The sequence below is a fragment of the Rhinolophus hipposideros genome, assembly GCF_964194185.1.
Source record: "Rhinolophus hipposideros genome assembly, chromosome: 16".
Classification (NCBI taxonomy): Eukaryota; Metazoa; Chordata; class Mammalia; order Chiroptera; family Rhinolophidae; genus Rhinolophus; species Rhinolophus hipposideros.
In genome coordinates, this window is record NC_138062.1 from 39,145,133 (window position 1) to 39,169,414 (window position 24,282).

A 24,282-nucleotide genomic window follows, 5' to 3' on the forward strand; every position below is an offset into this window, starting at 1 on the left:
GCACATGGAAAGACGCTCAATGCCATTAGCCATCGGAGAAACGCAACTCAAACCACAGTGAGATACCACTTCGTACCCTCTACAATGGCTAGAATCAAAAAGACAGCTAACAAGGATTAACGAGGATATGGAAAAACTCCCCTATATTCTGCTGGTAGAAACGTAAAAGTGCAGCCGTTTTGGAAAACAGTTTGGCAGTTCCTCAAAAGGTTAAACACAGAACTACCGTTTGATCCAGCAATTCCACTTCTAGGTATACGTCCGAGATAAATCAGAGCATATGTCCTCACAAAACGTGTACACTAACGTTCACAGCAGCATTATTCAAAGTGGAAACAACGCCAAAACTGGAAAAAACTCCAGTGTTCATCAACTGATGAGTGGGCAAACAAAATGTGGTCTATCCCACACAACGGAAGAGTATTCAGCCTTGAAAAGGAATGAGATGTACTACAAAGTGGATAAACCATGAAAATATTCTGCCCAGTGAAAGAAGCTAGATACCAAAGGATCACGTATTCCATGACCCCATTTACATGAAATGTCCAGGATAGGGTGGTTGCCAAGGGCCAGGGGGAATAAAAAAATAGGAAGACAGCTAAAGAGGAAAGGGCTTCTTTGTGGGGTGATAAGAATGTTCTAACATTGATTCGTGATGATAGTTGCATGACTGAATATAGTAAAAACCACTGACATCTTAAATGGCTGAATTCTATGGGATATAAATTACACCTCAAAAACATGAAAAGAAAGAAATGTGCACAAAACATCAACAACATATGGGCAAAAGGCAGCCACTGTCAAAAATGCGGGGCTGGTTATGCGCCACAGGAGCTGTTACGGGTCTATAATTGGGCCCAAGTTCCCTCCTCAGGGGTTTTCTTCTTGGCTCTGGAGTCCTGTGATGGAAAATGGGACATCCTACCTGCCCTACCCCAAGGTTCGTCTGGTTCCCCAGCATGTTGCAATGGCCACTCCCACAAACACCTCAGTGGGCGAGGTCACAAGTCTGGGGTCATCTGAACTCCCAGGAGGGGACTATGGCTGCAGGTAAGCCAAGGGAACTTCAGGGTGTATGCCCAAAGGCCACATGCCTCATTCTGGGGTGTGGCACTCAGCAGGGTGCAGCTGAAAGCTGCCATCTGCCTTTTGGGAAGTGTTGCTTCAGAGACATTTTTTTTCTTTTAAAGATTTTATTGGGGAAGGGAACAGGACTTTATTGGGGAACAGTGTGTACTTCCAGGACTTTTTTCTTGCTAGTTGCAGGGGGCACAGCCCACCATCCCTTGTGGGAGTTGAGGAGTTCAACGGGCAACCTTGTGGCTGAGAGCCCACTGGCCCATGTGGGAATCGAACCGGCAGCCTTTGGAGTCAGGAGCACGGAGCTCCCACCGCCTGAGGCACCGGGCCCGCCCTTCAGAGACATTTTGATGAAACAACTCTCAGGTTGGATTCTTAATTGTCACATCTGCACTCTGAGCCCTGAACATGGAGAGGGGTCTGATTTATCACCATAACCCCAGTGGTGACCTCATTGCTGGGGAATGTGCAGATGCAGTGGGCCCCTGGCTGAGGTGGGGAGGAGTGGGGGTGGGGGGCTGAGTCAGGAGGGCCCCCAGGCACCCGCGGCCCTGACTCGGAATTCTGCAGCTGCGGCTACAAGGGCCGGTGCCACTTGCTGAAAACGAGTGCTCATATCACCTCTATCAGCAGCTTCCCGCCAGTCACGTGAGGGGCTTGCGCCCCCCCTGCTCCCTCCTCACAGCCGGACAGGAGTCCAGACGCTAGGCGTGACGTGCTATGGGGGTGATGTGCCCAAATTGGGCTGCCTGACCCCATCAGTCCTCCTGAACACCTCAGAGGGCGACTGGACTCTCACAAGTCTCTCGCTGGGTTTGCCACGGACAGGCCCTCAGGAGGCCAGCACCGTGCTGAGATCGGCAATGTTTTGTATTAACCTCGTGAAGAGGTGAAGCCTCATACCTGAAAAGGCCAGTTACACCCAGCAGTGAGCTTTGAGCTGCTTAGGGATGGCATGGGTGCTCCTTCCCGCATCAGGTTAGGAGGAACGGAGCGAACCTGATCCCGTGTTACAAGTGTCGCCGTCGTGAATGAAAACCACGAATGGCCGAGCCGCTGCCCCAGCCCCACCCCTCGCCGGCCCTCCCTGGCATGTACCTTGAGCCACTGCTTCTCCGTCAGCGAGTCGCTATAGTCCACCTCCTTGCGGTGACGGGAGCCGCGGCCGAACATCTTCTCCTCCTCCTCCTCGCAGGTCAGGCGCTCCACCTCAGCATCGTCCTTGATGATCCAGGAGGGGAGCTCGTCCTCCTCCATCAGGCGCGGCTTCCGCTTCGGGTTTCGGGCCTCCTCACGCCTGCGGTCCAGGTCCATGCGCTGGGGAGCGAGGGAAGGGGTGGGGACAGGGAGAGAGGCATCAGCGCGTGAGGGCCAGTGGGCTTGGAGGGGGCATGAAGACAAGGGACTGCTTCTCTGCCTCGGGGACCAATGCCGCAACGATAGTTAAACAGCAGCTCTGGGTGTTGTGGTGGCCAAGATCGACTGACTGTTACGTCAGGCCCTGGCTAGGGGCTCTGCTTGGGGGGCAGAGAAAACTGGGAAGGATAGGAAGGTCACAGAAAGGGGGCTGAAATGGGGTGACAGCTCCAGGTATAGCTTTGCCAAGAGGCACAAAGCCTGCAGGGACCAGGAGCCCCATCTGATTCTATGCTTTCCACCCAGGGGGCATAAGGCATGTATGACCAAGGCCCATGCCAGCTCCTCGGCCTTGGACAGTTAACACCCTCTGAAAGGGAGCACGAAGGACAACAGACTAAGGAGGACAGGCATTTGGGGACGAGGGTCACAAACAGCAGGAGGGCTGGGTGTGTGTGTGTCTCACGGTCCCCTCAACACGCTTAGGACACAGAAGGTAGGTCAGTTAGGAGGCACTGTGAGGCCACCCCTGGCTCCATCACTTGCCAGAGATACCACTGTCACTGAGATCTCTCGCTGATTGAGGTCATCAGGGTGGGGCGTGTGAACCCCCGAGAGCCCTGCTTCCTGTCGGTGGGAGACGGAGCACCATAAATATGTGCAAGGCAGAAAGGGCGCCTCTGCGCCTGGCCCCAGTGCTTACCATGAACAGGTCAAACTCCTCCTCATGCCGCGCAATCATCTGGTTTACGGTCTCATCGTCCGGCACTTCGTCTTCTTCCTACAAGATTTCACACGTTTAGTTCAAGGGCGGAGAGGCCGGGCTGGGCGGCGGCCGGGCTCGGAGGCGAGCGGCGGCATCCATGGGAAATGAGCTGGTGGTCCCAGTCCGGCTGCGGTGGATGGGGAGCCACACGGCAGCGAGAAGCACACACGCACACGCACACGCACGCTCCGTGGGATCAGGGCCCTTGCTGGCCGTCTCAGCCGAGAAGCCGAGGATTGAATGGGCATGGAGACTGAACTACCCCTCTCACCTTTAGAGGTGGCTCCTCCAAGTCGGGGTTGACGCCCGCTGGCGGAGGGGCAGTGTGGGCGAAGCTGGCACTGCCGCTGCCCGTGCTGCAGTGTCTGCTCTGTGGATAAATAGAGGACTTCAGTCTCCAGGGCTGTCAATCCGGCGTCTTTTACCAGCAGTTTAGAAAAAAAAAACCACTTCAAAGAAAAAGCAAGTACTCATCCTCTTTCCTTTCAGCCCACACTCCCTTTACTCCAAAGGGATGCAAAAAAAAAAAAAAAAAAAAAAAAAAAAAAAAAAAGAGTGCAAAAAAGGTAAAAAAACAAAAATGAAAGCCGCTCATGCGTCCACCACTCACGCTGGGGAGGGGGTCGGGGCCGGCACTGCCCTCACCTCGTCCTGCTCCTCGTGCTCCAGGATGGCCTGCAGGAAGGCGCGCCTCTCGTGGCTAGAGGACTTTTGGTCGAACATGCCGGCCTGGATCACCTTCTGGTCAACGTTGAGCTTGTACTTGGCCGCAGCCAGAATCTTCTCCTCCACGCTGTTGACCGTGCAGAGGCGGAGCACGCGCACCTCGTTCTGCTGCCCAATTCGGTGGGCACGGTCCTGTGCTTGCAGGTCCTGGGGAAGAGAGCTCGGTCAGTCCCAAGCCAGCTCTTTCCAGTTTTAAGGGGACCTTGTGAAGCCATGGAGAGTGGTGGGGACCTTCTGATTCTCCAAGCCTGCCTCCTGCCTGGACATCCTGCCTGCCCCAACCAGCAGCTGCACGGCTGGCAGCTCAGGTACAGGACTTAGAGCCTATGCCAGGGTGATTTCACCCCAAGTTCCTGTAGAAGTGTCACTTTCTACCCTAGTGGGATTTAAGAGATTCTCGAGAAGAAAGCAGTTTTGGAGGAAAAGCCTGTGGGCGGTTATATTCCCAAGCATCTCCTGTCAGAGCAGCAAGGGGCCCCTCACCTGCCCCAGGAGGGCCCCGTGCTCAGTGTGGCCATAACACGGTGAGGGTACCGTTCACAGGACGGGGCCAACGCTGAGCAGCATGCAAGCGATGCCCACTTTGGCCGTGGACCCTGCTACTTCCTTGCTGTGCAACCCGGTCCTGAGTCCAACCCTCCAAGCCTCAGGACCACTCTGCCAGCACAATCCCGTCTCCTGGCTATTGTGTGCCTGAAAGGAGAGAATGGGCATCAAGTACTCAGCCCAGTGCCTGGTGTGAAGCAAGCTGCAGTGAAAGTGGTAGCTATGGCTGCCAGTGCTGTTTGTATCATCCCCCCCAACACACTACCAGAAAGGCTCCCATAAAATCCTGTGCCAGGGGCCTGGCCTGTGCCAGGCTGAACTCGAGATTCGCACCCAACGGGGGTGGCAGAGGCCACAACTGGTGGGAGACAGGAGTGTGCTGTATCTACTGCTTGGCTTCCTGGCAGGGCCAGCACTCAGTGACACACTTCCTGGCCCTGCAGTGAGTTTAGTGGCCTCTGGTGCCTCCCAGTGTGACAGAGGGAGGACATGGTTTCACAGGAACCACTGTCCGCTGTCTGCTAATGGGGGAGGCACATCTCAACCAACTCTCAGGAAACTGGCCAGTCATTGAGATCTGGGCCCGAACTATTCCTCAGGCTGACAGTAAAGACCCTACAACCACCCAGAACATTCGCCCATCAGATGAGCTACAATTTACACACTGATAATTGGTGCCACCAGGTTATGGTAGGGGCACGTTCATACGTCGTCAATGGGAGAGAAACCTGGAGAGCCTTTCAGAGGCCACTTGGGCAGAAGTGACATCATCATGAAGGGGACACACTTGTGGACCAAGCAATCCCGTCTCTCAAGGTTGGCCTGGCCAGTGCTCCAAGAAGGGACAACAGGGCTTCCTGAGAGGGGCTAGAGGTCGTGCTGAGAAAAAGAAACTCAGACGCCTGCCTAAAAGTCTCAGGATTAAAAGTCTCAGGGCTACCATAAGCTGGGACAGCCAGCAGCTGATTAATGGCTGAGCAGAGACGCAGTATCCTCACACGGAGGCAAAAGACACCAGCTGCTCAAGGGAAGGGACATGTGCTAGAACATGCTGTAATTTTGTGGAAAACAGAACATACAGACAGATGATGGCATACACTCAGAGAAGACTGGGATAGGTTGGGAAGGGGGAGAATGGACTCTTAACTCTGAGTCACTGATATTTACATTTAAAAAACACGTTACTTTTATAATAAAACATAGGAAAAAGCTAAATACCTTAAAACTGCTGTACCTATAAAATACCATCCTGGTATCTATTGGCATAAGCCCCGTGGAGGACGCACGGGTGAGAAACAGAGCAGCAGACACAGTGCACACAACGTGCGCCCAACACTGTTTACAAAGCAGTGTGAGTGAGAGTGCTCACGTGAAGCACGGACAGGAGGACCTGCATCACCGAACAGCGTGAGCGCCGCCGGCTGACAGGACTGAGGCCTTTTCCCCTTTCTTTACGAATTTATGAAACACTAGGATTTTTAAAAACAGATAACAAAGGAATATATTTTTGTCACCATCAGAACAAAAAGCCACTTTCGGCTTGAGAAACAGGAAAAGGAATACTCTGGGCTTCTCTTCAAGGCCGAGGAGGCCAGCGGCGCATGACGACGGGCAGCGTCTCCCTGAGGCCTCGAGCCCCTCCCCACAGTGTGCCGGCAGCGTTTACCTGGTGGGGGTTCCAGTCACTGTCAAAAATGATCACAGTGTCGGCTGACTGGAGGTTCAGGCCGAGACCCCCGGCCCGGGTGCTGAGCAGGAAGATGAAGTACTCGGAGCCGGGCTCGTTGAAGGTTTTCAGCAGCATGCCTCGGTCCTCCGCTTTTGTGGTTCCTGCCGGGCGCAGGGAACACCAGTTAGTGCGGCGATGGGGGAGGTGGACGGTGGCGAGGAGACACAGAGGAAGCCAGGCTTTGCAGAGCAGAGACAGTGCACATGTGCCCCATAGGGGGCCACCTAAGCCATGGCCACTCCCCTCAGCTCGTGGCAGAGCTGCGATGACAGCGAGCGACTCAGATTTACGTTGACACTACTGAACGCCACACTCCTGCCTCAGCAGTTGAGAAGGAGCCCCAGGGCTGGCTGCACCTCTGCATAAAGCAGGACCGCTACAAGAAGTAGATGAGGCAAGGGCTGGAGCCCAGCAACACTCGGGCCTCAAGGGCGTGTCATCCGTGCTGTTACCTCCACCCCTGCCCAGCTGTTCCCCGAAGTGATGGGATACACCCTCGCTGAGGTCAGTAACACTGCTCACTCCCAAGACGTGAAACAAGCAACCAGCCAGAGGCCTAGCACTGCCCTCAAGCCTACTGCGATGGGCTTTCTTGGTCCACAAAGACAGGCAAGGACACAGACGCCTTATATCAGGGGCTCCTTTTCCTTTGGGCAGGACAGGGTTCCCTTCTTCATCAAGTCACAGGGACTCTCAGGAGATGGCCCAGGACGAGAGCCTCAGCATCATGAGCATCTAAGCTCCTCGGGCTGCTGTCAGTTCATGGCAAATTCAGGAGTCATTTTTGGTGAAACAAAAACTAAACACTTCCGGCCACTCACTTCCAGGACATGCCTGGGCTGCAGACGTGTCCACAGCTGCCCCAGCTCTGAGCAGGGATGGAGGCCGTGAGCAGGGTACGGGCAGGCCCAGGTGGAGGGGCCACCTCCCCAGACGCCCAGCCTGCTCCCTCACTCTAAACTACCCACTCTGATAGTGGAAGGTTCCATTTCACGTGTCACTGAGCCCCCACCCTTCCTGTTCTTTACCAGAGTTTCTACCTCCATAGTAATGACCACGAGCGGTACTAGGGATGAACCATGCCAAGCTCACAAAGTACTCATCCTTTTGCAAAGAATGCTTCTTGTGGAGAAAAAGATGGAAAAAAAAAGAGATATACAGGCACTGGAATGGACGTGAGGGAACTCACTCTGCATACGGCCTCTCTGGGGGGCTGGGACAGTGATAGACAAGAATGGGTCCTCCCAAAGGCTTGGCCCCTGAAACATGGAGATGCAGCTGGAGAGGCCGAAGAACAGAGGGAGGGATGAGGTGAGGCACACGAGCAGAGGTGTGTTAGTAAAAGCTGCCTGGGACGGAGTTCCAAGAACAGGACGAGGAAGGCACGTTGGGGACACAGGGAAGTTCTGGGTGGGGACGAGGAGGGCGCACACCAACAGACGGTCAGTCCAGCAACCACAAGTTCGTGGTCTGTGAAACCACAGTTCCCCAAGTTGCACAAAACAGAGGCACAGAGGACTGGGGTGTTTGGCCATGGAGACGCACCTGGCAATGAGCTTAGATAAAGGCTCTGAGAAGCGTGGGGAAAGAAGAAACCTGCTTAACCATTTCGCTCCAGCAACTCCCAAGTTCACGCCCACCGTCTGACAGAGGGTGGAGACTCTCTGTATGGCTTCCCTGCCCAGCTGACATGTCACACCACGTCCTGCATGCTGTCAGCATCTCACTCAGCCCCTTCATCCCCCGAGCTCCAATGTTCTGGGACAAAGGCAGGGACGCAGAATTTCCCATGAGTACGGGGTCACAGCAGAGTGCTGTTCCCAGGGTGATGTGCTGCCCTCACCCCTGCAGCGCGTGTTCCCCTCCCTCCCTTTCCTGTTGCTCTTGGTGCTCACAGTTTCAACGGGACAAGCCTGATTCCAGCTCCAGGCCTGACCAGTGACAGCTCGATGGCCACCTGGGCAGTGGAGAGAGATGGGCACATGGCTCGCAGCAGCCTAATGAGAGCCAGCCCCCAGACCTCTGGGAAAATGGGCTGCCTCTCTGTTGGGTACACGGAGCAGGCGGAAGGGAAGCCTGGAGAGAATGAAGCCGCGAGCTCCAGAAAAGCTGCTCCAACATCATCTGGACACCCGGATCCAGCAAGATAAGCACTGGGGTTCAGTCATGTGTTTACGCTTTTCTCCTTATGCACACAGGAAATGGGTTTGTCACTTCCAATCAAAACAGGACTGCTGTGTACCGCTCACCCACTGGACCCAGTGCTGCAGTACAAAGACCCAGCCAGTCTCCCAGGCCATGGGCGCCGATCCCGCCACAGGACTTCCCAGTCCCGTAAGCCTTTGTCACTGAGCATGCTGTGATGCTCTCCGACCAAAACACCCAGCGTCCCAGGGCCTCACTCTGCCTTGCGAGGGAGGGAACACTTGCCCGAAGGTTCAGCAGCAGTGGATAATGAGGCCCCTTAACAAATGTCTCTCTTAACCATACTCACCATCCAGCCTGAGGTATTTAAAGCCACGATATGCAAAATAATCTTCCATGATCGTCATGAGGGAGGTCATCTGACAGAAGAGCAGCACTTTATGGTTGGTGGCACGGAGTTTGGGCAGGATTCTATCGAGGAGCTCGAATTTCCCCGAGGCTCGGTACAGGTCCAGCCTGGTGAGCGGAGAGAGGAGGGAAGAACACAGTGTTAATGGCACCTTGTCGGTGGCAAAGGAGGCCCGTTCCCATCTGCAGCCGGACCTGGGCCAGCCCACGGGGGCTGCTCACCACGGTCAAGGGCACAGAAATGCTTCCTAGGCAGACCGCCCCGACCCAATAAAGTTTCAGCAAAGCCATTTCTACCGAGCTAAAATCATCTGAGACCATCCTCGGTCACGGTAACCCTGTAATCATCATCCAACTGGGACACTTCCACGAGTGACAAGAGACGCTGTTAGTAACTATTTGGGGACAATGTCACCATTTCGTTCAAGAACCAGGAGCAAAGGCTTACGCTGTGGAGCCCACCCCAGGCCACAGCAGGCTGAGGGGCCACTGCAGCTTCTCTACGTCACTCCAGTCAAGAACCCCTGGTTTGCACATGTGGACACTGAGGCTGGCGGGACAGTGCTGATGGGGGGCATGGCTGCTGATGTCCCGGTAAGGACTCAAACCCACGTCTGTGGGACCCTATTATACAATTTGGTATCAACAAAATACTAAGGTAAAAGAACTTTTTGCTCTTTGATGTGGCGCCTGTTCTTGGAAGGGGTTTAGCCCCCCACAGAAATGACTGAGGCTTTGGCTACAGGAATGTTTTGGCAAGGCTGTTGGCAATGGTGAAATCTAGAGGCAGTTTCCATGTCCAACATCAGGGTCTATACTTTATAATTATAAACAAAACTGGAGAAAACACACCCACAGCAAGGTGGGGAGAGAATCTCTCAGTTGGCAGATAGCGTATAGGCTCAGAGTGGTTAAGAAAGCTGTCAAGGTTCACAGAGCCTGCAGGTGGCAGAGTAGGGCCTGGAAGCCAAGTCTCCTTTAGGAATTCAGCCTCTTGGGATTAATGGTGGGCAACTCTCAAAGTGTGGAGGACTTTTCATTTTCTTATTTGAGTTTGTCTATATTTTCTAAAATTTTCTGCCATGAATAAGTGCTTTGAAATCGAACCTATACAAAAACGGCAATAAAGCTAACAAACAAGTGAGAAACACTGCCTGCCCGTCCCATCCGGCTAGGAAGCTTCTCACCCTTGGACAATGCCGCCGGTAAACCCCAGGTGCTCGGAAAAGGACTCCTGCAATGGAATGAGAGAGAATTCAATAGGTGGCAGAAACAGGCCATCCAGCGCCATGCCTCTGAGCCCTCATACCAGTGCTCAGCGACCGCCCACAGTGGCTCCAAGGCCACACAGATACCGAATGCTGCTTTTCTATCCCACCCATGTCCGTTCCCTCATGCTCTTCCGATGAAAAACTGGAAGTGACAATGTAACACTCTTAACCACCCAAATCAGCACGCAAGGACAATGTGCCCCTGAGGTCATCCCAGGAGTGCTAAAAATGGAATCACAGGGGCACCAGGGAATTGCAACAACCCTAAAACATTACGCCGAAAAATATGGACATATACGTGCTTTCCAGAAGCAGGAATCCCGATTCTCAAGGGCACTGTGGCCCAAAAGGTTCTGACCAGACTTCACGATGAGGAAAGCTGCTCTCAATGCATCGCCCCAGGACGGCCCCATGTGCCAATTAGCAGGAAAAGCTAGTATGCTGACGAGCAGAGGCAGTGTGACCTCACCAGGTGGGAAATGACCGCAAAGAAAAATTTCTGTATACTTTCACATAAGGTACTATCTGAGGGCAAGCTTTCAGAGGGTTCCATTTTCATCACACATTTCCCTACACTGTTTAGATTCTTTCCCATAAGCACTTGCAAACAGAAAATCAATAGACAAACATACAGGCATCACCTATTCAACATATTAAAAATAATTTTTCTTTCAAGTTGTCGGGGAAAAGCAACACAGCTCTGCCTAGGAGCTCAGCACCCACAGACGTCTTGGAGAGGAGGGCCCTGTGGGGTGCTGTTGGGCCTGCTGTCCCCGTGATGGATGGGCACCAGGCAGGGCGGGGCTGGCAGAGCGGGCCTCACCTCGATGTGCTGGAACATGTACGGGTGGTTGCAGATCTTCCTCAGCTGCATGATGGTGTTCATCAGGGTCTTGGTGCCGCCTTTGCCCTGGAGAGGCACAAGAGAGGATTCCAAATCGGATCCTGTCCTTGGGAGGGTGGGTGGTGAGAGGACTATGGAGGGAGAAGTTTCGGAGGAAGGCGTGGCTCACAGCAGGGAAATCAGGAGTGAGGAGCTGGCTCTTGTAGGGGCTCAGAGGCTTGAAACCAACTCTGGAGGGAGCACAGCCTCCTGGTGCACTGGAGGGGAGGAAGGGAAATAAGACTGACAGAGCTGAGACCAAATCAGAAACACTCTAAGAGGCCAGCTTTGTCCTGGGCATTATGGGGAGTCCCTGGAGGGCTGCAGCCAGATGGGCCATGATGACTTAGGAAGGTCTCTGGCTGCAGGGTGAAGGGAGGATGTGGGGGTGGCTGGATGCCGTGGGCCAGAAGTAAACCAACAAATACACTGCTGCCACAGCTAAGGTAAAAAAGGGCCCAAACAAAACATCTAGAGGACGAAATGGGGAGGCATGGTCAAGCACTGGGCACGGAATCAAAGGACCTGGGAGGATAATTTCAGTCCTAGTAAGGGGAGCTAGGGGTGGGGTGGGGTTGGGACCCCAGAGCGATCCCAGAAAGCAGAAGCCTACCCAGCCCCCTCCTCGCCAATGTAATCCCACCCCAACCCCAAGTCATTTGGCAACAAGGTGAAGGGATAAGTGGTCATGGCTGTTGAGGCAGATTTTTCCCAGATGGGAAGGTGGGGCTCACTAGGACACTCTAACTCTGCTGGAGTTAGTACTGGGCCCCAGGCTGCCAATGGTCACACCTGTAGGGGCCAACATTTCATAAACTACGGGGACACCAGACAACAGCTTACTTCAGAAGGTCTTGGAGAAGTAAGTGTGCCCCAGAAACAGGCCATGATCATCTGCTCCCGCAGTCCTACTGACGGGGCGTGTTCACACCAGCTATGACTTCATCAATGGCTCTGCCATGCCCTCAGAAGCACCACCATGGGGGCCACATTCATAAAAGGTTTGGTATATACTGGCTGATTCTCAAGGAGGTAGAAGGCCCGCCTGCTGGTGACAGCATGCTGAAGCTCCCCACATCTGGCTGCCCCCAACCCGGTAGAGAAGTGGGGCCCAGGCCAACCTTCTTGTCCTTCTCGGAGCCGTCGGTCAGTAGCACCCCCTTGGCCTGCATGTGCCGGTAGAGCACACGCTGTAGGGCAGACATGTCGCATTTGATGACGTACTCCACCTGCAGGGGGCATATGGTTTCTCAGAAGCATCCTGGGCCCTGGGATGTGTGCTCTGATCAGAGGTAACAGTGAGGAGACCCCATAGCTGGGGGCATCAGGGAACTCATGGACTAAGGTAAATGTACCAGGACAGAAATGTTAGGGGGGCGGGGTGTCCTGGGCATAAGGGGCAACTTGGCCACCTTCAGAAGGCCTCTCCACCACTGGCCAGAAACAAAGGGCAAGTATGACTGAATGGGGTACTGTGGCCAACAACCACAAGCCCTGCCAAGGGGAAGACGGGGGATCTTTGGGGCTGCTATGGGACTGGTTCCCTAAGTAAGAACCCAGGGCCATCTCATGGTGGGGAGCTGCCCAACCCAACAAGCCCATGGCTTACGAGCTCCTGTGACACGGTTGGGCAGGACCTGCCCAAGCGTCTGGCCCACTGACAACACGGGATTCTGTGCTCTAATCTAACACCTCTGTCTTCTGCTTTAGATGCTTTAGTGACCTAGAGTGGGTGAGTGGCTGTCCCCAGGATGGATCGACTCTAGAATAACGGGGCAAGGCCAGGGCCATGAGACCACAGGCATAGGCGCACGGGAGAGGCACCTGACCTGGCCCACTGGGGAGCCCTCACGGTGCTACACTGCAGCTGCTTCTGCTTAAAACACCCACGTTACCTTTTCGGGCAACTGAGCCTCAACCTCCTTCTTGAGCCGCCGGAGCAGGAAGGGCCGCAATACTTTGTGGAGACGACGGATGATGAGAATAGTCTCCTCCTCGTTCAGGTCCACCTGGCATACCAAGAGAGATGTAAACCAAGCGTGACTTCCGAAGGTAGAGCAGGGGCGTGTGCAGGCGAGCTAAAGGTTATCTGGAGTCGGCCTACGCCCAGCCTCTCTTTTTCATACTGCTTTCTTTATGGGGCTTGGCAAGGCACTTCTACCTTTGGAAAACAGCAAGGATCTGGTCCTCCCCTGGAAATCCTGGGATGTGGCACTAAAGGCCCCTGGGCATCACCTGCCACAGGCCTTGTGAAGAGTAACACAGCAGCAAGCTGTGTTGCTTCACCAAAGTAATTCAAACTCGGGGCCTGGACACCCGCCAACATGTCCAAACGAAAGCTAAGTGGCACCATGGGGGCCACATTCATAAAAGGTTTGGTATATACTGGCTGATTCTCACACAGGCTCCATCACTTGGAGCCTCGTATCCGCCCTCCTTTCAGCCGGAGTGAGATGGAAGGCAAGAAATACTGCTCTCCCAGGGTACCTGCTACTCTAATGAAATTTTTAAAAAGTGAAAATAAGACGACACCTGAATGCTTCTTCTATGGGTTCCCTGAAAAAAAAAATCTTGTTTGGCAAAGCTTTTGCTCAACTTAAAAATGGATAAAACTAGGGCCGGCCCGGTGGCTCAGGCGGTTGGAGCTCCGTGCTCCTAACTCCGAAGGCTGACAGTTTGATTCCCACATGGGTCAGTGGGCTCTCAACCACAAGGTTGCTGGTTCAACTCCTCGACTCCCACAAGGGATGGTGGGCTTGGCCCCCTACAACTAAGATTGACCTTGAGCTGAGCTGCCGTTGAGCTCCCGGATGGCTCAGTTGGTTGGAGCGCGTCCTCTCAACCACAAGGTTGCCGGTTCGACTCCCGCAAGGGAGGGGGTGGGTGCGCACCCTGCAACTAGCAATGGCAACTGGACCTGGAGCTGAGCTGCGCCCCCACAACTAAGACTGAAAGGACAACAACTTGAAGCTGAACGGCACCCTCCACAACTAAGATTGAAAGGACAACAACTTGACTTGGAAAAAAATCCTGAAAGTACACTCTGTTCCCCAATAAAGTCCTGTTCCCCTTCCCCAATAAAATCTTTAAAAAAAAAAAAAAGAAAATGGATAAAACTAGAACATGTGCTCCCCAATTCTTGGGATGGGGGTCCTGGGGACTCTTGGAGAGGTTTGTTTCTTCAGAAGGGCTTTGGTCTCAACTGACGCCAAGGAGGGAGGACCCCAGGGACGAGATTAGCAGAAGCCTCACCACACACATAATGTGGTGGCCCCAGCTGTCTTGCATTTGCCTGAGGAAAAGATCCTAATCAGGAACTAGAGAGCAGTGACACTCGTTACCATCTGTAGTTGTGCCCACTTCCTCAGTCACCAGGCTCTGGCGGCTTAACTGCCTTCAACAGAAAACGCAGCTGGCCCACAAACACAGCTCAAACCCAATAGCAAGGGAGGCTTATTCTGGAGCTGGCTTGGGGACTTCATCACATAATGAAGACCTGACTGCTGACAGCCCACATGCCACAATCTGGTTTGCAGACTGATAGTGCCTCCCATGGCCAAACAGACAATGAGATACACTGGTCACAGAGCTCTTTAAAACAAAACTTACAGAATCTGACCATGTTGCTTCTGTGACTGAAAACTGAACTTCCCACTGCCCTGAGCGTGAAACCTGAATGCCCTGAAGGGACCGACAGGCCCCTCAGACACTCCAGTTGCCAGGCACACCCTGCTCTGGCCCCACGGCTGCCTCAAGGCCATACTCCTCACTATGCCCGCCCTGTGCTGGAGTGCAGGGTTAGGGAAGCCCTGAGCATCTCCTCACCATGCCCGTCCTGTGCTGGAGCGCAAGGTTAGGGAAGCCCTGAGCGTCTCTTCACCGTGTCCGCCCTGTGCTGGAACGCAGGGGTAGGGAAGCCCTGAGCGTCTCCTCACCATGCCCGCCCTGTGCTGAAGCGCAGGGTTAGGGAAGCCCTGAGTGTCTCCTCACAGTTCACCCTCCCGATCTCTGCCTCTCTGGGGCCCTCGTGGCTCCTCCAGCCTCAAGGCCAAGGCTGACTTGTTCCACGAACACAGACTCCAGCTCCGGCACCCAGCACAGGCCTGACCCATGGTGGTGGGCACTCAACATACACCCACTGAGGCAAGCAGCTGAACCCAGGACTGTCAACACAGGCACAGGTCCTCTGTGGATGACCCACCATGTCCACGTGGCCAGCCACACACACACACCTTCTCTCCAGTCATGGCAAAGGGCGCATTGAACCACTGCTCGAAGGTGCTGCAGCTCTTGAAGATGGTGGGCAGCAGGAAGTTGAGGAGTGCCCAGAGCTCAGGGAGCTTGTTCTGCAACGGTGTGCCCGTCAGCAGCAGGCGGCGGGGGGCCACGTAGTGCGTGTTGAGGACCTGTGTCAGCTTGCAGTGGTGGTTCTTCATGCGATGGCCTTCATCCACGATCATGTACTTCCAACGGATCTGCAGGCCCAAGAGCACGTGTTCAGCGGAAAGGCTGCAGCGCGAGACTCTCCCAGCCACTAAGCAAGAGGCGCTAGGTGGAAGGCCCGTGGAGGCGAAGCACGTGGGCATGACTACGTCCCGAGGGGACCAGCACATGGACACACCACACAATGCACCTCCTGAGTCAGCACGAGTGAGGACAGACAGACAGGCTGCTGGACGGACAACAGCACGTTGCAGAAAAGTACTTTGGTTCCCCCCAAAATGACATATGCTAGTACGGAGCAGGAAGAATCCCCAACAACACACCCTTCGCTGATTAGAGGCCCCCAGGGGTCTAGAGGGGACACGGGGTGGTAATGAGTCCATTTTCTAATCAGCAGGCTATGCCTCTGAAGGCAAGAGCGGCACAGACAGGCGCAGAGTGTGAGCTCTGGGGGGCTGGGGCTGCGCCCCACAGCCTTGGCTCCACACCTGAGGGTACGGGTTCCATGCCGATTCCATGGGTGCATGGGAGCCCCAGAACCACCCTGCGCTAGTCTCCCGGGGCCACAGTGAGGCCTGAGTGAGGCAGTACACAGCAGCCACCTCCCACGAAGAACCTCCATCACATGGCGTTTACGTTAATTAAAGCCCTTGCCAGAGAAGCAGAGGATGGCTCTGTACTGAGTTCGAGGGTGAGCCCCACACTGCACCTCTGCTCCTGGCCCTCACTCTCCTCACTGTAGACTTGGGGACGCCCATCAAGCACCCAGTAGCATGCTCACCGAGTCCCGGAGGCGCGGTAGCATATAAACACCTCCTCTGTCCCGGGGTCAGACCCCACCCTTGACCTCACTGGACGGCCAGGGTGAGGCCAGGTGCCTCATCTTTAGCCTCGACACCTCCCCAACCAGGAAACCAGCCTTTGCAGGCAGGCACGGAACGGCGTCTGTTTTATATCTGGGTCACAGTTTCTTCTCAGTAATTAAATGTAGCTTAACCAGAGCCGCCTTCACAACTATATCAGCTAAGAGGCTTGCACAGCCTCCCACTGAATGAGCCAGCCCCACAGCCCAAGGCTGACACGCACACAGGGCCTCAGAGCGCGTCATGGGCTGGTTTCCTGTGGCTGCGATTGGGGAGGCACAGCCACCATGGAGGGAGGGCCGAGGCCTCTAGAGACAGGAGGAGACGAGGCTGGACTTCTCGTGGCCCTGCCAGGGACTGTGCAGGTGGGTCAAGAGGCATCTTGTGACTAGGTTCTTTGGGTAGAAGTACTGGGAGGAGCGAGCCCACAGGCTGTGTAGACGGTCCCGTCTCTGGACCTGAACCTGGGAACAGTCGGGGGCAAACCCAGGGTAACCTGGACCGGGACCTTTCACACACACAGAGCAGCTGTCTTTAAACACACGTGCAGGGGAATCACTGAAAAATTACTTGCAAGGGGCTTTGAGATGATAGATGATGAGACGTGTGACACAGACATGATAACCCTGGATCGGGCAGGATCACGTGTCCCCGACAGCACCGAGTACCTGGACCTGGTTGTTTTACACAAGGACACGCTACCTTTGCAAGGATGTGCTTGTCTTTAATGATGTACTCGTACGTTGTTAGCAAGACATTGAACTTGCCGCTCCGGAGCTGGGGGACAAAAGCCCTTCTGGCTGCTGGAGAGCCCTGTGCGGGAGAAAAGACATGAACACGTGAGCCTCCCAGGCCCCCGGAGGCCGAGTCCCAGCATCCTGATGGCAGAGGAAAGGTGGGCAAGGCTGCTGGCTCCTGCCCTCCAACCCCAACATGCACGTGCCAACTGCAGGGAGCGGAGGAAGGCATGTGGGCCATCGGCAGCCCGGGCCTCCGGGGGGCTTGCTGCCTGTACCACCATCTGTCCCAGTCCCAGTGGCCAATCAGCTCCCACCTCTTCCTGGGTCCCCTCTCAGGCCTCCAAGCTGGAAACCACAGCTTCTCCCTAACTGCCTCTCATGCGAGCGTCAGCCATCGACATCACTCCCTGACAGCGGCTCCAGCCTCTTCTCAATTAGCAAAGCTGCACAGACCCTCCCAGCTCCAAACTCCTGGCCAGTGTGACCAGGGCCCCGGTTTTCTCCAGGCTCACATTCCAGACTGATCTTCACTGGGTCCCATAAGCTTTTGCCAGAACAGCACTTGACTCTCCAAACGTACCAAGTTCTCCCCACACATGCTCTTCCCATTGCCAGGACCCCCTTGACCCCACGGGCAAAGAGCCTCACAGCACAGGGTGAAGGGCGTGGGATGGGAGCCCAACGGTCAGGCATAACCTGGCTCTGCCACTAAGAGGCTGCGTGAGGCCGTGTGCCTCAGTGTCCCCACCAGGACAACACGTACACTTAGGCCCCATTTCACAGGGTGAAGTGACCTAGATAAGTCCTCATACATGATGAATGAGTTTTAACCATAACTCAGGTGACAGTGACGAAAGCTTCCAGTGAGTGCATCAGTCACCAGATTCCACAAATTAGCGCATAACTTCACTTAAAACGAGCATTACCCCAAATAAACAAGTGATCTCAAACCGGTGTCAATGACACGATCCTATGCATATAACAACATAGGAAAAGGCGCACACATGCCTCATGTATTAATGCAGGCTGACGCCCGTCTTCACTCACCTGCATTCCCTGCTCGCCCACCCTGCCCTCACCCACGTTCACCTCGTCAGGCTGGGACATACCTTGTAGGACACCTTCACCACAGAGGGGGCCCACTTGTCAAATTCGTACGCCCAGTTTGACAGTGTTCTGACAGAAACAAGGAAGGAACAGTCAGGTTCTAGTTCTGGGAACAGCAGCTCACTGTTCACACCGATGTCCACTGGGAAGTGAGGCCCACATAGCTGTGACCCTCAGAGCTGGCAGAGTAATTAACCATCTCCAACGGCGGCCACACAAGGGAAGGAGGGCAAGGTACCTTGGGTGGGAGGAACAGGGACACACACAAGGGTGGGGGTGGGTTTCGGGACAGGGAGGAGCCTGGGTCACCCTAAGCTGAAACCGGGAGGCCAGAGTGGGCTGTACCCATGGCTGGACCTCACAGACCAGTCCTCTGTCACCACTGTGGGGTCACAGCCCTGTGAGAACAAGCCATGTGCTGTGGAACTACTGCCAGAAAAACCAGACAGACTCACGGTGCTTCGTTTCAGGTTCAGAATCGTGCTAGAGACCATGCTACGCTATGGAGACCTGGGAGAACAGGACACACCATCTGTGTCTTTTTGCTACTTCGAAACAAAGATGGAAGCCACTGGGGGCTCCGGCCCAGTAAGAAACAAAAGAGGACAGTGAGCAGGTGAGACCAAGCTGGGCTCAGGTGGAAGACGGAGTGGGAGCAGGGTGGGAATGAGAACTTGGGGGACTTCTGAGCAAGGCCAAGAAGAGGGGGGAGAGAGACAGGCAGTGACTGGACGTGAGGGTGGGCAGAGGTTGGTGAGGAGGCCCACGTCACTTGGGACGGAGACAGCCTCAGGAGAGGGTGATGGCAACAATAAAGCCAAGTTCACAATGGGGCGAGTTCTCAGAGAAATACCGGGACACAAATTTTCTGTGGGGGAGTGAACCCACTCAAAAAGTCTAGGCTGGGTGGTGTGTAAAGACAGAATGCAAAGGATGAGTGGTAGCGACTACTCCTGGTTCATCCAGCTCTTCCCTCCAAGGAGCTCCATGAGGGTGGTGCCGTCTCCACCTTAAACCCACAGCTCCAAAGCTCCCTGGCAGCCAGGGCCAACCAGGTGCTCACAGTTGGAGCCAATGAGAAGGAAGCTCAAGTCGCTGGGGTGAAAGTCAGGGAAAGTTCTTGAAGGGAGGTGGGGAGTGGGGAGACTCAGCTCCATATGCTCCTGCTCCCCTTTGCCCTGCCCATTATGCTGGGAACTGAGATAAGATGACAGAGGCAGTGCAACCATCTTGCAGCCATGAGGTAAGAAGCCTGAGAGCGGAAGTCACACGCAGAAAGTGACTGAGCAAAAAAACACAGGAGCCTGGGGCCGTGACAGCAGCTTCAAGCCACTGCGCCGCCTCAGAAGGCCTGGCTGCAGACTCCCCCTTACTGAGCGTCAGCAAGATTGCCTCGGCCCAGTCATGGAGGTCTGGTTGCTACTGCAGGGAGCAATGGGGGACAGCTCAAGAGAAGCAGCGGGCTGAATCCTCAGGGGTGGGAGCACGTGCAGCAGGAAGGGAAAGAGTCAGGAGGGGGACTGAGGAGATAGGGGGAGCCAGAGATCAAGAAGGGGGCAGGACAAGCAAACTCACGGTGGACAGCTGCACCCCAACCACTGGAGGGAGGAGCCGGAAGCTCACAGTCTAAAAACATTCTCCAGGGCATGGAGCACGACATCCCACAGACTGGACCCTTGTCAGGGCGGCACATGGGCGTAACAGGCTGAAGGTGAACACGTGGCATAACCTCACTGAAGGGAACGAGGGAAAGGAGCTGACGAAAATGACCTTGGGAAACAGGGTTTTAACCAGAAACTAAGCCAAAAGATGAAAGGAACTGGATCTAAACACAATACTCTAGTTGGTCAAGTTGGTTCTCACAGGTTAACTATTCTGAAAGTGCTGTACACTGGGAATAAACAAGGAGAAAGCCCTAGAATGAACCGTGGGGTCCTAGCTGAGTCAGAGACAACAGTAGGAACACATGTTTAACTTACTAAACGTCAGATGACTAGACACAGCAGTGACGCCAGGCAGGTGCGTACAGGCTTACACACACACACTAAGCCCTAGTGCTGTTTGCACAGAGGGCCCAGGACCTCCCAGAAGCAAGGAGCATGCTTAGCATCCCCAAGGCATGGTTTCCAATTCCATTCTCTGACAAGACAAACCAGGCGGATTCTAGGCCTGGGGTGGGAAATGGACAAGCTGAGCTTGGAGCCTCTTTGAGTGCCGAAAAGCAGAGCTCAAAACACCCCATAGTGACGGGGGCGGGTTAAAGGGACAGAGCTCCTGATGGTGACAGCTGGCACGATTTGAGCGACAAAGCAGATAAACGAGTATGGGCATATAGCCCAAAGTATAATATAAATACCTGTGAGTCCATGCTGATAGAAATGATTCGAATAAATGTACAACTGGGAAAAGAAAGAAATCTTCTGTACAGAATCCCAAATAATTTATGTATTTCTTCTCCCTCAAGGAGGTAGAGCCCACCCCGTGTATGGGCTGAAGGTAATGACTTTTTTCTAGAATACAGTATGGAAGGGGGAAAAATGAGCAACTTCACAGCAGAGATAGCTGACAAATACTACCTCAGCCAGGTGATCAAGGTCAACATCAACCATGAGAAGTCATGGTGACAGTAACTGCCGTTGATGTGATGCGATGAGAGGGGCACTTCACCTCTAGTCTTCCACCCCCAAACCCATCATGCTGCGTAAATATGAGAAAATTACAGAACACCTGGGCCGTCCTTACCACCATCAAGGTCATTTAAAATATGGAAAGTCTGAGGGACAGTCACAGGCCAGTGAAGGATAAGGAGACATGAATTAAAGGTAATAAAGGATCCAGGAATAGAAACTGGACATTAGGGGGGAAAAAAACCATTGAAATTCAAAGTTTGGAGTTCAATGAACAGTAATGTGCCAGGGCTGGTTCCCAGGTTGTGACAAACGTTAACAGTCATGTAAGAAGTTATCAACAGCAGGGGAAACTGAGGGGAGGGTATCCGGGAACTCTCTATACTATCTTCCCAACTTTTCCATAAATCTAAAAGTATTCAAATAAACGACCACAATATAATGACAGGGACACATTAAAACCAACTGGAAGGGTCTCCCAAGGCTACATCTGTGACAAGTTAGGAACAAAATAATGACAGTGTCCATTCTGGGTTCTCATGATGGTAAGAGCCCACTGTAATATAAAGAATGACCTGACTAAATAGATAAACTGGGGAGAACAGACAATTCTTCTTTCCAGAGGAATTGCCATACACGAGGAAGGAATGATGGAAAGAGAAATCTACTATTTATTTGGTCCCTCCTACGGTAATAATTTCAGGTGGGACCATCTGACGGATGCTGAAATTACTGGCCAGTACGATGAGAAATGGGGTACTTACATGGTTTCTAAGTGCCTTCCCACAAGATACTTAGGATTACAAAGGACAACTCTTAGTGAGGAAACTAGCAGGCACCACATAACCCTCCCGTGATGGGGCCCCTTGGCACCTCGCGTCTCCCGAGAAGAGGCCCCAAGAAGGGCACAGCATGCCTCCAGAGTGTCAGAAACAGGCACATCACACAATCACAGTCTGAGGGACCGTCTACCAAATGCCTGGCCAGGATTCAAGTGTCAAGATCATGAAGGACAAAGAAGGACTGGGAAACCGGCACAGATGTGCCACAAAAACGGGACAGCAAATCGCAAAGTGGGATTCTGGACCACAAAAAGGTTATTAAGGGGAAAGAGAATAAGGTCTGTAGATTCATTAACAGTTTTAAATCACTGCTCCCTTCCTGGGGTTAAGATTTGAGAGGCTGGGTGAAAGGTGTATAGGAATTCTTTATACTGTTTTTGCAATCACTGTAAGTCTGAAACAATTTCAAAATGGAAAGTTAAAAATGAAAAACCCAGGCCGCAGTGCAGCACATTGGAGAGAGCTATCCCAATGAAGATGAAGTCACGTCTCGGGGGAACAAACAGAGAGAGGAGACTTCAACCCCTGCAGGGATGAGTGACAATGTGCAGGCAAGTGCAGCAGGAAGCTGAGAAGCAAAGTTGGGTTTGACCACGAGGTAGGAGGAGTCAAGGCCATCTGCCAGCCTGGGATCTCCTATCGCAACAGAAACAGCTCTCTCCATGAAGCCTGACAAGGCGTACCATTTTATACCACCATGAGGAAGGGAAGGCAGAAAGAAGAAATAAATTTCTCCGAGTTAAATTCTGGAAAGGTTCTGGGGCCCCCCAGCCTTGGGCGCGTGGCTGGAGGCCTGACTGTCTTAAAGGCAGGAGGGCACGAGCACTCTTCCCTTCATTTGCTGGTCTGACGGTGACGGGGTCCCCACTGAGCACTGGGCCAAAGTTAAGGGGGTTTCCCTCCAGACCAGGCCAAGTGCCCACAGAAGCCTGGCCACCATCAGAGCAAACCATCCCCAGACCCGGCATGTGACCTGCACTGGGTCAATGAGAAGGGGCCCTGGGACTTCTGGAAACAGCCTGGTGCAGGTGAGACATTCTGTGGCACAGGCTGAGCTGGGAAGGGGGTGCCTAGAGTGGACGTTTGGACCCGGAGGGGTGTCTGCTGGAAGAGGCCAGTGGCATAAAGGGGTGGTGAGTGAGACCTTCCTAGGATGCTGTATGGGTACCCCAGCCCTACCACATCCACACATGAGTATCCGTGATCCCTGGGCAGGGAGCAGATGTGACTGCCAGGGTTCCAGTGCCACCAGTAAGGCGTGGAAACTGGGTTTACTCAAACAGCTCCACTCCACTCTTCTAGCAGGAGGATCTTCAGCCCGTGACTCCCTTGTGTGGGATGTGCTGGCTGGCAGGCTTGAAGAGAACCCAAAGGGTATCCTGGGAGAGCTCCCCCAGTGGAAACAATGGATGGAGACTGTCACCTGCCCCTTTCCTATCGTGCCCTTTGAAACCAGGGGCAGGCTGTTAGGGGCTAAATTGTGGCCTCCTAATACCCACATATTGAAGTCCTCCCTGCAGGACATCAGAACGGGACTGTATTTGGAGAGAGGGTTTCTAAAGAGATAATGAAGTTACAGTAAGGTCATCAGGTGGACCCTAATCCAGTGACTGGCATCCTTGTAAGAAGAGTAAAACAGGACACAGACGACACAGAGGGAAGACCATGTGAGGACACGGGGAGAAGATGGAAATCTGCAAGGCTGAGAGAGGTCTCGAAAGAAGCCAACCCTGCTGATACCTGTTGTCGGACTTATGGCCCCGGGAAAACAGTGCCTGCCGTTGAAGACACCACCAGGCTGTGGTGCTGATTGGAGCAGCCCGAGCAAACTGACCCACAGGTGTCTGAGTGAAGGCTGGGTGCCAGGGGCAGCGGGGTGCCAGCAGCGGGCGCACTTACGAGAGAGGGACGATGATGAGGAAGGGCCCGTTGATGCGCTTGTGCTCCATGAGGTACGTGATGAGCGCGATGGTCTGGATGGTCTTCCCCAGGCCCATCTCGTCAGCCAAGATGCCATTCAGGTTGTTGTTGTAAAGGGACACCAGCCACTCCAAGCCTTTAATCTGCAAGGAGAGGGGCAGCCAGTCTGAAGCCCCCGTCAGGTCTGAGCACCTCGGGGACTCGAGCACATCAGCCACCCACCACCACGGCTGTCTTTATTTGGTACTTTGCTCTGAACCATCCTGCTCCTGTTTTCTTAGCCTCATCCTCAGTAATCATTCCTGTCAAATGACAGGGCTGCTGTGTTAATAATGTATGTACAGTATAGAAAATGTCTTCTTCGGGTGCACATCTGAATAGCTAAGTTTCTATGTCATAATATCTGTTACTGACACCAAGCCACACAGCCACTGGGACAAACCTGCCCACAACCACGCAACACACGCTTCAGGTGAGCATGGGGGCCTCAGGGGAGCCTGCTGATGAATCCACCACTTGGCCAACGAGTGTCTAACCATTATGTCAAGATTCACTGAGAGCTTTCCAAAGCCTGTGATCTTTCTGCAATATAGGCAGTTAAAGAGAAGACAGTTTCCAAATTGAATATAACGTTATGAAGGAAAATTTGGATATTTTCTACCAGGTTAAGGAAGTTACTTTTGGCCAAGCTTTAATTCCTTTGATTACACTGGTCAGTGGAAATTTCCACTGGTCACGGGTTTCGACTCTTTGGAACTTGATATTGGCCTGGAGGTTCTGAGAGTTCTTTCAAGAATAGTTGGGGTTCAGGGGTCACAACCAAATGGAAA

At 53.7% G+C, this 24,282-nt stretch overlaps 1 protein-coding gene across 6 annotated transcripts in view; it reads right to left on the minus strand.

The window, feature by feature from the left end:
- Positions 1-24,282, minus strand: part of SMARCA4 (SWI/SNF related BAF chromatin remodeling complex subunit ATPase 4) — an 84,964-nt gene that overhangs the window by 20,287 nt on the left and 40,395 nt on the right. For 3 of the 6 annotated variants that reach the window (XM_081076521.1, XM_081076523.1, XM_081076522.1), the window contains exons 16-29: positions 23,432-23,595; positions 18,066-18,132; positions 16,919-17,029; positions 15,143-15,385; positions 12,806-12,919; positions 12,032-12,139; positions 10,851-10,937; positions 9,944-9,990; positions 8,698-8,864; positions 6,141-6,304; positions 3,848-4,075; positions 3,474-3,572; positions 3,140-3,217; positions 2,179-2,397 (exon numbers count right to left, since the gene is read on the minus strand). In XM_081076521.1, coding sequence (XP_080932647.1) covers positions 2,179-2,397; positions 3,140-3,217; positions 3,474-3,572; positions 3,848-4,075; positions 6,141-6,304; positions 8,698-8,864; positions 9,944-9,990; positions 10,851-10,937; positions 12,032-12,139; positions 12,806-12,919; positions 15,143-15,385; positions 16,919-17,029; positions 18,066-18,132; positions 23,432-23,595 — 1,896 coding nt within the window. The remainder of the gene's footprint in view (positions 1-2,178; positions 2,398-3,139; positions 3,218-3,473; positions 3,573-3,847; positions 4,076-6,140; positions 6,305-8,697; positions 8,865-9,943; positions 9,991-10,850; positions 10,938-12,031; positions 12,140-12,805; positions 12,920-15,142; positions 15,386-16,918; positions 17,030-18,065; positions 18,133-23,431; positions 23,596-24,282) is intronic. The other 3 variants (XM_081076525.1, XM_081076526.1, XM_081076524.1) reach the window with 1 other exon arrangement.